The 13735-nt window shown below is 35.2% G+C and overlaps 1 protein-coding gene across 1 annotated transcript in view; it reads left to right on the top strand.

Annotated features, from left to right (window-relative positions):
• LOC125669089 (uncharacterized) overlaps positions 1-13735 on the top strand; it is a 50061-nt gene that overhangs the window by 17446 nt on the left and 18880 nt on the right. Inside the window, exons 12-20 of the mRNA XM_048903537.2 lie at positions 1117-1284; positions 1409-1996; positions 4154-4321; positions 6205-6464; positions 9438-9600; positions 9764-9886; positions 11617-11855; positions 12347-12647; positions 13582-13733. Coding sequence (XP_048759494.2) covers positions 1117-1284; positions 1409-1996; positions 4154-4321; positions 6205-6464; positions 9438-9600; positions 9764-9886; positions 11617-11855; positions 12347-12647; positions 13582-13733 — 2162 coding nt within the window. The remainder of the gene's footprint in view (positions 1-1116; positions 1285-1408; positions 1997-4153; positions 4322-6204; positions 6465-9437; positions 9601-9763; positions 9887-11616; positions 11856-12346; positions 12648-13581; positions 13734-13735) is intronic.

Below are 13735 nucleotides of genomic sequence, written 5' to 3'. Positions count from 1 at the left end.
AGCTAGGGCCTCGGTTTTTGCGGTCTCATCCAAAGGACCGTCCCGTTTAGTCACCTCTTACGACAAGCAAGGGGTATTGAGGACCTATTATAACCCGGATCCCCATGGGATTATGAACGTCTGTGTGACGGTGAAATCTGACGTTGTGTAGACGGTGAAATCTGACGTTGTGTAGACGTTAAAATCTGACGGTGTGTAGACGTTGAAATCTGACGTTGTGTAGACGTTGAAATCTGACATTGTGTAGACGTCAGAAAAAGACGTCTAAAAAACTTTCATTTTCAACAACAATCCAACGTAAATCCAACGTCAGAAATCGTCGTCAATACAACGTCAATCCAACTAACTTTGCCTGCTGGGAATTATTTTAGATAAATAACATTTTCAAAAATTTGATTCAATAAATATGAACAAAATACTGGCAAATTTAAACTTAGGATCTGTGAGTCACTATAAGTCAATACTTTATCTTCTGAGCTATGATGATAGACAAACAAATTGATCGATGCATAGGTTAGAGCGTTCGCCCCACATTCGGAAGGCCGGGATTCAAATCCCAGCCACGGCAGACTTAAGTCGTTAAAACAGGTAGTGACAGTTCCATCACCAAACACTCGGCATCAGGTGTGAATGTCATGGGTCCTTGGAGATGACCTTAAAAACAGATGTCCCGTGTCACAGTAGGTGTGGCGCGCTAAAGAACCCTAACTTCTCAATGGCCCTAAGCGCCGAGCATAGGCCTAAATTCGAAGCCTTTCACCAGCCTTGGTGACGTCTCCATATGAGTGAAAAATTCTCAAGCAAGACGTTAAGCAAGATACAATCAATCAACAATCAATAATTTCACAAAACATTTAAATCCCCATCTTATGACATAGTGTCATAAGAAATATAAGTTTTGTTGTAATGAGTTACCTAATTAATCTTCAAAAATGAAAAGGGCATAGTTACTTGACTTAAAAGTATTTAAAATTTATTGTAGTATGTAGGTCATTGCGAAATGCTTATTCATGGGAAGATTGAAATTCACAAAATTGACAGTACATGTAAATTTTCTCTGCATATACATTGTACATATAGATAAATATGAAAGTACAATTGTCTGCATTTCTTCAGTAAAGGGAGGTTGGAGTGACTGGATGGAATGGTCTGTCTGTTCCGTCACATGTGGACAGGGTGTGAGGACAAGATACCGGAAATGTGACAACCCTTACCCACAAGGGGGAGGCACGTGTGCAGAGTCCTCATCAGAAAAGAGAAAATGCCACATGAAACCATGTTCAAGTACATACAGTCTATTATAGATAAAATCAGAGTTTATACAATGTGCCATGCAACTTTTAAATAGACAATTGTAAAAATGGATTTCATAGATGAGATGATATAATGATTTGTATGTGTTTTATAGAAAATTACCTGCGATTTGGTGAATGGGGATCTTGGAGCACTTGTTCTCAACCATGTGGTCAAAGTGGAACCAGAGTTCGTATAAGAGGATGTGTCATTCTACCAAAAGGAGAATCTCATTCAAAAAACATTTCTAAGAATTCCGTGTTAAGTGCAGAATTTTCACCCCCCATCAATGTACCTGACAAACAGCCCAAAAAACAAAATTCATTTAGAGGTCAACAGAAAGTGACCCTTAAACACATCCACAAGAAGCAAGGAAAGCACACAGGGGAATTGTCGTATGAAGACTTTCTGCGAACTAAATACGAAGTTGAAAAGTTAGCTAAGCAACAAAGTAAAACGAGGAAAATTGTAAAGCAGATTCATCCTGAACACATAAAACAAAGATTTAATTCTCTGCACTTTGAAAGATTGTCTCGTCGGGATGTGAAAACTGGACACTATCATAACAATACTCATCACAGGAGAAGAGCTCACCACCCAATGCCAAGCAAACTGAATCTTCCGATTGAAGCAAAGGTATTGAAAAAATGTTCAGCTCATGGAACAAAGATGGTCAGCCGATGTAACGTGAGAACCTGTCCAGGTATGTTGGATAACTTCAGAAATTGGCCTCAGAAATGCGTTAATTTACTATTCTAAATATTAATATGTATTTTGCATTGATTCACTTGATTCTTGTAGGTCTATTTTTCTTAAATAGACCTAAGTAAAATTTGCCGAGTTTCCATTAAACTGACCAACCCTAAATTATACCCCCAATGCTAAATTCCTTTAAAGTTTAAACAGATCATCATGATCATTGAAGAAACAATTTGTTTTAGCTGACACCTCTGGTTACTTTATAGCTAAATATATCAAAAGTTGCTTTAATAGTGAAAAATGATCGAGTCCCTCATGTTTAAACACATGCAATTTATAGTTTTGGTCTCGTGCTGATATATATGCATAAATAATCAATGAATTAAGTTGTTGGTTTTTTTATGCCCCCCTTTGAAAAAGAGGGGGCATATTGTTTTGCACCTGTCAGTCGGTCTGTCGGTCGGTCTGTAGACCATGTGTTGTCCGCTCAATATCTTGAGAACCATTCACTTGATGATAATGATATTTCATATGTGGGTTAGTTATGAGTAGAAGAGGATCCCTATTGTTTTTCAGGTCAAAAGGTCAAAGGTCAAGGGTCAATCTACTCTCGACATTGGAATATAATGTCCGCTCAATATCTTGAGAACCCTTTGCTTGAAAGACATCGAACTTGGCACACTGGTACATCCTAAGGAGTAGATGACCCCTATTGATTTTGAGGTCATATGGTCAAGGGTCAAACTGGGCATAGGAATGTACTGACCATTCAATATCTAGAGAACCCTTTGCTTGACAGACATCAAACTTGGTATGCCAGTACATCTTCAGAAGAAAATGACCCCCATCGATTTTGAGGTCACATGGTCAAAGGTCAAGGGTCAAACTGGACATAGGAATATACTGTCCGTTAAATATCTCGAGAACCCTTTGCTTGACAGACATCAAACTTGATACACTGGTACATCTTCAAGAGAAGATGACCCCTATTGATTTTGAGGTCACATGGTCAAAGGTCAAGGGTCAAACTTGACATGGGAATATACTGTCTGCTCAGTATCTTGAGAACCCTTTTCTTGACAGACATCAAACTTGGTACACTGATACGACTTCTGGAGAAGACGACCACTATTGATTTTGAGGTCACATGGTCAAAGGTCAAGGGTCACACTAGACGGGAATATACTGTCCGTTCAATATTTTGAGAACCCTTCGCATGACAGACATCAAACTTGGTACACTGGTACATCTTCAAGAGAAAATTACCCCTATTTATTTTGAGGTCACATGTTTAAAGGTCAAGGGTCAAACTGGACATAGGAATATACTGTCCGTTCAATATCTTGAGAACCCTTTGCTTGACAGACATCAAACGTGGTACACTGGTACGTCTTCAGGAGAAGACGACCCCTATTGATTTTCAGATCACATGGTCAAAGGTCAAGGGTCAAACTGGACATTGGAATATACTGTCTGCTCCATATCTTGAGAACCCTTTGCTTGACAGACATGAAACTTGGTACACTGGTACATCGTCAAAAGAAGATGACACCTATTGATTTTGAGGTCGCGTGGTTAAAGGTCAAGGGTTAAACTGTACATAGGAATATACTGTCCGCTCAATATCTTGAGAACCCTTTGCTTGACAGACATCAAACTTGGTACACTGGTACATCTTCAGGAGAAGATGACTAATTATTTTAAGGTCACATGGTCAAAAGTCAAGGGTCAAATTGGACATAGGAATATACTGTCCGTTCAATATCTTGAGAACCCTTTGCTTGACAGACATCAAACTTGGCACACTGGTACATCTTCAGGAGTTGATGACCCCTATTGAGTTTTAGGTCACATGGTCAATCCACTCTTGACATAGGAAGATATTGTCTGCTCAATATTTTGAATTGATGATACTACTCTCAATTAAATGATGTGTGTGTGTATAACCCTTTTCAATTTTGCACCATGGGGGGCATATGTGTTTTACAAACATCTCTTGTTTTATTGGAGTTTATAAGCCATATGTATATTTGTATATTATTTCAACTGACTACTTGTGAAACACCACTGACTGAAATCCACAAAAATTTATTGCTTGACACAAGAATTTTCAAGATTACAATTCTTTCAATGAATTAGACAAAACTCATTTGATTATTAGTTGATGGAAAATGGTCCAATTGGGGAAGCTGGACAAAGTGCAGTCAAACATGTGGACTAGGCATCCATTTGCGCGAGAGAACTTGCACGGATCCATTTCCTAATGGTGGGAAAATTTGTGACGGTTCAGGTACAGAAGCTGCCCACTGTTTTCAACAGCCATGCGCAGGTAAAGTTTATCAATTTCACTTTTTTTTTCTAAACTAGAGTTGGCAAAATATGCTAGAACTGCCAATTATGTGGGTATTTATCGAAACCATAGTAGGGTTGCAATAGGAAGTTTACCTAGGAATATGATGCAAAATAACTTCTAATGAACCACAAATGTACAATTCTGAAATTGATTAACATTCCAATGTAATGTGTGCTACATGTACTATGACTCTAGGCATGCTCCTGGCGGGTACAAAGGGAATGGAATTCTTCATGTTTTTAGGTCACCTATTGCTCTACCGTATATACTCGCCTATAAGTCGGTTCACCTATAAGTCGGTTCACCTATAAGTCGGTTCGCCTATAAGTCGGTTGCATAGTTTTTAGCTTACTTTGGAGGGAATTGCCATCGACCCATTTATAAATCGGTCTTACTTTTTTCAAGAATCGGTTGACAATTTCAAATCGATGCTCTAATGTTTTTACCTGTGTTTCAAATAGTATTTTGAGAACTGTGCTGATATTCAATATTTTTTCTCAACAAATCAATTTCATATCAATACTCTTATGTGTGATTTGTGATGTGTGATATGACATTTATATTTCACTTCTTATTCTCAACAAATTAAACAATTACTATTTTGTTTATTTTGCCTATGTTTTTGTTGTTTAAAAAATACTAGGCTATACATTACACCATCTAGAAAAATACTAATCTTCTTAGGACACTCCTATAAGTCAGACATAGAGTTTTGGACCAAAATTTAACTCCAAAAAATCCAACTTATAGGCGAATATATACGGTACATCCATCATGAGTTATAAATAAATGAACGCTTTTAACGTACTTCTTGATAATTAACCTTTCAATTTTTTATGCAGCATCTTTGGGACAAATGGGACATGAATTGTAAATTTCAGGACTTCATTCTGCACCCCTTGGACCTTAGGGATGGGGGCAAAAACTGCCAAAAATTGACCAATTTTCAAAATAAAACAACCCCCACACAATTGGAAGAAAAACTCAATGCAAAGTCATGTAGAGCAAGAAAGCCTCTACCAAAATCGTAAAATTTTGTTATCCCAAGGGTAGAGGTTCTGATCCCAGGGCAGGATCAAACTTGACATAGTGTCAATTGCGACTTCAGTATTTGCAAGAGAGATAACTCTTCCCCGTCTGCCAAAATTTATTCCACTAAAATTATTAGCATACCCTTGAGCCATTAAATTGCTAAATTTTAGACCTGCAGAAAAAAAACGCTATATGGTATAGTTTTACCCTTGTCCATCCTCCCGCGATACCCAGTTTTCCAAACTTTTTTTCAAAATGCCATGAGATATTGAATTGATTTTTTGTATGCAGGTGTATGTTGATGAATTAATTACAGATCGGGTTTGAGTTTTGTTGCAGTTTGTTGATTTTTGATGGAGTTGTGCTGCTTTAACTTAGAAAAATTACTTTTAAGACACAGGTTTCCAGGACTTTTTTCTAAACACCTAGAGATATTGAACTGAGTTTTTGTATGCTGATGTATATTGATGAGTTACAGATCAAGTGTGAGTTTTGTTTCAGTTTGGTGATTTTTGATGGAATTGTATTTATTTTGTGGTTGTTAAAACATATAAAGGATTGTTGTTGTCAGAGTTCTTCATTGTACTAAATGCGTGTATAAACATACAATCTGAATACCACATTCAATGCTATATTTCGATGGGTTTCGTACATTTGACTTTACTGCAGGCGGGGGCATTTGAGTCTAGCCAACACATCAAGTTTCTGTACAGATTTTCCTTAATAAAGCTCATGATTGTTTATCATTATAAGTGTAAGAATTAATGAGTTTGGAAATTAATATTTTTTGGTGATGCCTAATTAATGCTAACTTTTTCCTTCTTCAGACCTTGAAAATAAAGGAATATATTTTCATGGCAAAAGTTTCCTTGCCTACAGAATGCAGAACAAACCTACCCCATATCTACTACTGTCAGTTTTGTTTAAACCTGACAGTGATTCGGGAGTGATAGTACACCGGTACAGACAATGTGGTGCCAAGAGATGTACCCATGAAATGACACTGTCATTGGACAAAGGCCAGCCCTGGCTGAGAGTCTCAGATGGGGGCTTTAAAGCAGACATCAAATATCCAAACAAAATCAAGGTTTGTATGATTGAGCTGGTGTACATAAGTTATTTTTTGAAAAGTTATATAATCAAAATGCAAATTACAGACCCTGAAGCGTACTACTACACCACTTGCAGGAACGGTACGAAACGATTCTTGCACAGAACGGTGAATGGTATAATTTGCAGGAAATGCTGAACAATCTGCACAGAACAGTGAACGGTTTGCATGAAACGCAGCATGGAACTGAACGGTTTGCACAAAACGCTTCACACTAAATGCTGACCACTTTGTAGGCGTGGCTTGCACGCTTTGTGAATGGTCTGCACGAAACGGTAGGCGAGGCCTGCACGGTTTGATTTTTTCGGTATTATTTGGTTCTTCCTGGGGTTTTGAAAAGATTGCTCAAGTACGGCATTGTAAATTGCATTTTTACTTAATATTAGATCAATGACTTATGAGCACGTTGGAATGGGAAAAAAAAAAAAAATTATTTCGGAAATAAAAGAAAAATATGCAAAAATCGTATCATCAAGGAATATTGATTAATCAAATTTTATTGATCCATTGCTCTATTAAATTCATTGAAACTGAATATGAAATGGTCGTGTCTGTTTCGCTATTTTTGTACATTCATTCTGAGTGTCGTTGAAATACATTTGCAGTTTGTACATGTGTATTCCAGGCCTCTCCCATAGACAGATGTTAAAGGGACTGGTTCACGATTTTTGATAAAAATATTTTTCATTTTTTATGTTAAACATTAGAAATATAGCTCATTTAATGTTGACAGCCAAAATTTTGACCTTCTGAATGCAAGAATAAAAGTAATATTTTAGCCTTGAATATGTGTTATGTAAACAAAGACTTGAGTCTTTTTATGTAAACAAACAAACAAGTGAAATATTGATTTTGCAATATAATGCATCTTAATTTTGCATAGTAACAAATTTTAACTAATTTAGATGACACATTTCACCCCAAAAATGCTTGAAATGTGAAAGATATAATAATACTTAGATCGATATCCATTTCTTTTGAAATTTCGTAAACAATTGCATACCGCAATCTTTGTTTACAAAACAAATAATAAACTCTCTAAAATGAGCTTCTGTGGTGATGTATAACCTTAATTTTCATGTAAAATCTTTCAAACACATTAGACAATAGATTTTGATCATTAAAAGTGAAAAACAAAATTTTGGGTAAAATCGTGAGTCAGTCCCTTTAAATAAACCTATACATTTTATATACATGTGTACGTGTATGAAAACAGATAAAATGATTTCAAAAAAACTTCTCGTCAGGAAAGATTGAAACATTTTTGAGCGGGGAGAGGGTTGTGAATGGTCTGCACGAAACAATAGGCATGACCTGCTCGCTTTGATTTTCTCGGCATTATTTGTTTCATCATGTTGTTAGTTTAAACAAGGAATATTTTAATGACTTATGAACACGTTGGAATAAAAGGAAATGAATATTTTTTAACTTCGGAAATAAAGGAAAAGATGCATAAATTGTATCGTCATGGAATATTGATTATTCAACTTTATTTATTCTTTGCTCTATTAAATTCATTAAAATAATCGCGTCTGATTTGCTATTTTTGTACATTCAAATCTGAATGCCATTAAAACACGAGTGCAATTTGTATATTCCAGGCCTCTTCTTAAAGACAGATGTTGAATAAACCTATACAATTTTACATACATTTATCATGGCAACAGATAAAATGATTAAAAAAACTTCTTGTTAGGTAAGACTGGAACATATTTTCAGGGGGGTTGGGGGGGTTGCATCTAGACATCGTATTAGCTAGTCAATAAAAACCTGTCACCTTGGATAAGAAGGGAAAATACAAAACAAAAAGAAACAATCAAAATATGATTGAAATAGATTGAGAAATAAATCAAACATATAAATGAACACTATAAAACAAATAATGACTATATATAACTACAGTAATGATCAACAGATATGTGAGCGGATCTAACATTCAATTTTAATTAGATTGTTGCATTTGCCTCAATTTTAAACTTATAGAAAACTGCGTTCATTTTTGAAAGACAAAAGATATAAACACCTCTTTGTCACATTTCAATAGCCCCTGCCGATTTTCATACTTTCTGTTCGAATGTTAATTTCAACTACCCAGATTAGCTGACCTCTGTTGTAGAAAAAGCACCTTGGAATTTGCATAGAATATACAAGTTATACTCAGGTCAGTCTTTGCATTATGCAGACAGTTCCGATAAACAATTTTGATGAAAATATATTTTATTTAAAAAGAGAAACTTGATCATGCAAGACAAATAAATTATTCCTATATACAAAACTACACTTGCTAGAAACTACCAATGGTGATAAAATGGTATCGGATTTTGCTCTGTCTGGTGGTTTTAAAATAATCTGCTTTCTTTCGACTATTTGCAGATTTTCATTGTTGTTCATGTCTTAGAGACATTTTGAAATAATTGCTCAAATCCCAACAATGTTTACCTGTCCTACATCTCATGCCGAAATGACTGGCACTGTCTATACGTTTCTAAGGGCATGGTTTGAACAATCTGCATGTTTCTATGGGCGTGGCTTGATCTTGCACAAAACTATTTGCACTGAACGGTGTGCACGAAATGCTGAATAGTCTATGATGGAACAGTGAACGGTTTGCACAGAACAGTTTTCACGGAACGCTGAACAGTCTGCACAGAATACTGAATGGTTTGCACGGTACGAAATGAAACACTTTGGAGGTGTAGTAACATGCTTCAGGGTCTGTACATGTAGAATCGTAAATGTTTGCAATGATTTCATATAAAGCATTGCTGGTTTATAAACTGTAAAGTACAGATACCATAGTCACCAGTATGTGTATGGATCAGAGTTGACAGGTTAATAAATAATGGACATATCCAGGGAATCAAAAAGAAATATAGAATTTTGTTGTTGTTTTGTAATCCAGGGAATCAAAAACTTTAAGAAAATTTTGTTGTTTTTCATTTAAACCAGAAAAATATATGGCACTCTATTATGGTCTGCATTTTCAAAAACCGAGTGTTTATGAGAATCGATGATGGAAAACACACAAATGCCAAAGTGAAATTTGCTGGAGAGTTGAACTTGGATGCACAGATGACATTGGGATGGAATAAATACAGAACTAAAAAGGAAGGTATAGACTTGAGGGAAACTTTCATATAATGATGAATTAACATGTACATACATGTATGTAAGATAGACCACATGATTAGATTCATGTGCAATATATATCTCATTTGATGAAAAAATTTGAATGATAGAACTCAGAATATTAAAATCATATGATATAATTACAGGTTTTGTTGGTCTGGTTGCATCTTTGAGGGTGAATTTCAGGGCTTTAAGTCTATTCAAAGACTCTACAAAGCCTCAGTATGGCTCACCATTCAAGAGAATTAGTGTTAAAGAAAGGCAATTAGGTAAGGAAAATTAGGCGCAACATACACTGATAAATTGTGCTGCAATGTTTTTAGCTCACCTGAGCTGAAGGCTCTTGGTGGGGCCCTTTCTAACTAAGTCAGTTTTCTGGTCACTTAATAAAACATTCCAACTTGTTTATCACTGTCAAAATAATGTGTAATGGTTTATTACTGACAAAAGTTTGGTTATTAGTTCTCACTGACAAATCATCAAATAAATGGTTAATCACTGGCAAAACATTAGATAAGAGGTTAATCACTGGCTAAACATCAAATTGGTGGTTAATCACTGATAAAACATAAAATTGGTGGTTAATCACTGATAAAACATCAAATTGGTGGTTAATCACTTGCGGAGCATCAAATAAGTGGTTAATCACTGATAAAACATCAAATAGGTGGTTAATCACTGATAAAACATCAAATTGGTGGTTAATCACTGATAAAACATCAAATTGGTGGTCAATCACCTGCGGAGCATGAAATAAGTGGTTAATCACTGATAAAACATCAAATTGGTGGTTAATCACTTGCGGAGGATCAAATAAGAGGTTAATCACTGATAAAACATCAAATAGGTGGTTAATCACTGATAAAACATCAAATTGGTGGTTAATCACTGATAAAACATCAAATTGGTGGTCAATCACCTGCGGAGCATGAAATAAGTGGTTAATCACTGATAAAACATCAAATTGGTGGTTAATCACTGATAAAACATCAAATAGGTGGTTAATCACTTGCGGAGCATGAAATAGGTGGTTAATCACTGATAAAACATCAAATAGGTGGTTAATCACTGATAAAACATCAAATTGGTGGTTAATCACTGATAAAACATCAAATTGGTGGTTAATCACTTTCGGAGCATCAAATAGGTGGTTAATCACTGATAAAACATCAAATTGGTGGTTAATCACTTGTGGAGCATCAAATAAGTGGTTAATCACTGATAAAACATCAAATAGGTGGTTAATCACTGATAAAACATCAAATTGGTGGTTAATCACTGATAAAACATAAAATTGGTGGTTAATCACTTACGGAGCATCAAATAAGTGGTTAATCACTGATAAAACATCAAATTGGTGGTTAATCACTTGCGGAGGATCAAATAAGTGGTTAATCACTGATAAAACATCAAATAGGTGGTTAATCACTGATAAAACATCAAATTGGTGGTTAATCACTTGCGGAGGATCAAATAAGTGGTTAATCACTGATAAAACATCAAATAGGTGGTTAATCACTGATAAAACATCTAATAGGTGGTTAATCACTGATAAAACATCAAATAGGTGGTTAATCACTGATAAAACATCAAATAGGTGGTTAATCACTGATAAAACATCAAATAAATGGTTAATTGCTGATAAAACATCAAATATTTGATTAATCACTGACAATACATTGTTAAATAGTTTATTACTGAAAGAAAAAATAGGTAGATAGTTTTTTACTGGAAAAACATTGGTAAAAAATTTATTACTGAGAAAACACTGGTACATGTAAACTTGAACATAGTAAATTCAAGGGCATCATGAACCCATGAAATTCATGACAATTTAGCAACCAGGACAATGATTCTACACATTTAGATATCAACATCACAAATTAATGTTGCATTGTATGAAACAGTATGAAGCAAGTAGTGCTGTATAACTGTTCATGTGTGCACAGGTATTATAACAAGCATCAACATTATCTGTATGAATCTCATCTTATTCCAGAACCAACTGTTGCCTACCCAATATTCCATGGAAATAACTACATGAAATTGTCTGTGATCGGCACAGAAAGATTCTCTGTACAACTTATTTTTTCTCCTTTGACGGTGAATGGTGTTTTGCTGTTCAATGTCGGAAATGAAGAAAATTCCATGGTTGTAATAAAACTTAAGAAAGCTGTCTTGAAGTTATGTTTCAACTGTGGCAAGAAGCTAGTGTGTACAGACCTGTCTGATATTCAGGTACTTTTCCTCTCTCCTAAAATTTAAGATTGTTCAAGTGTCATCACTTTACAATTCCAAAGGACACAATATAGATTGTGGTGGATAGTCAGTCAAATCAATTTAATGTACTAGCACCATTCAACAAACCAACTAGTAAATCAAGAAATGCAATTTTGAAATTCCACTGATGTCTCTAATACTAGTCAGAAAATAATTATTTCCAATCAAGAGAGATAACTTTTCTTGATTGATTTCTTTTTAGGAAATCTTATAACCATATTTTGTAATATATCCTCTTTTTTTTTAAAGTAAAGGCTGGTTTGTCGCATGAACTCGTAATGTTTAAATTGTTTTATTTTATTTGGATGTTATATTTTATGCTCTGATTAATCTTTATCATGTTTTACATTTTACATTGTTAAAGCGCTTAGAGTAATTACAAATTATATAATGCGCTATATAAATGTTGCACATTATTATTATAACTGATATTATGTTCCTTTCTCTAGCCTGAATCCTGGTACCATATCTCACTTGTAATCACAAAAAGGACGGCCAAAATAAGGCTGAATGCCGGACCTTCCATCGAACTCAACTCCTACGGCCTTCCATTTTCGCCAAGCAGAATTCTGTACATTGGTGGAGGAGAAAGGAATGACAGAAGTCAGCTAGACAAGGACGCTAAAACACATACAGGGTTCATGGGGTATATTTACCATCTGAGAATAAATGGCCAGTTTGTAAATATGAAGGGAGCAGCCATTATGAACACCTACGGTTTTCTCAATTCGATGGGAATGACATATTCAGGTAAAATTAGGTCAGATTGTTCATTCTCTTTTAAAATATGCAAATGATGTATCTCATTTGTCTTGGGCTCTGGAAAACTTGACCTGTCTCTTAGTACGTCCATGTTGATGGTTGCATGAATAATATCATATATCGAGTAATTTTGGCTTTGAATCTTTAGTGGATTATCCTTTAGAACATATTTGAAATTTTTCATCTAGCAAGATCATTAATTAATATGAATAGATTAGAAATATTGAACTTGAAAGGATTTGTGAATTACAAATACTTATCTAATGGGTAATCAAGGAGCACTGTAAGTGTAGGAAAGGAAAAAAATTTGGGCTGGACCTTGAATTGAACCCAGGACCTCTGCATTACTAGTAAGGTGTTCTAACCACTGAGCTATCCAGTTCAATATCCACTGTCCATATAGCTCTAAATGTACAACATTTTTCTCCCTCCTTAAATTGTCTTCGCCTTGAAGTCACATAATCCAGATTCTTTCGCACCTGGCAGGACAACCTGCAAGTCCAGGGGTGGTCATGGCACCAAATGTAATATAGAAAAGGAGAAATTTTGGGTTGAACCAGTAATTGAAACCAGGACCCCTGTATTACAGTACTAGTCAGATGTTCTAACCACTGGGCTACCCAGGCTAATGTCCACGGACCATATTGCCTTAAACTACTACACTATTAAAAGTTTTGGTGATGGTTTTAGAAGAACATTCAACACTTTAATTTATCAGAGTTGTAGTATTATAGATCTGGAAATTATCAATGAATTTCAATGAAATGTTTGGAAAATATGGATTACCTTGATAAGGTTTTGAGATAGATCATCCTTTGTTAGCAGATGTGGGAATTTTTGTCCTTGTTTTAGAGGCATTATGGCAGAGGTAAAGGTATGCATTTTGTAGGTACCAAATGATTGAGCATTGCATTTATTTTAGCAAGTGATGTCATCAAGGAAGGTGAAGAGAGTGATGTAATGTTAAAATGTGATTACACCTACTATGCCAGGAAAACTGAAGATGTAGACATTCTGTGGTTTGAAGTGGACAAAATTGTCAACTCGGAGAAATCAATAAAAATACATGAAAAGGT

Source organism: Ostrea edulis, chromosome 4, assembly GCF_947568905.1.
Source record: "Ostrea edulis chromosome 4, xbOstEdul1.1, whole genome shotgun sequence".
Classification (NCBI taxonomy): domain Eukaryota; kingdom Metazoa; phylum Mollusca; class Bivalvia; order Ostreida; family Ostreidae; genus Ostrea; species Ostrea edulis.
Note: the sequence above shows the minus strand (reverse complement) of the source record. Positions and strands in the feature narration are given on the sequence as shown.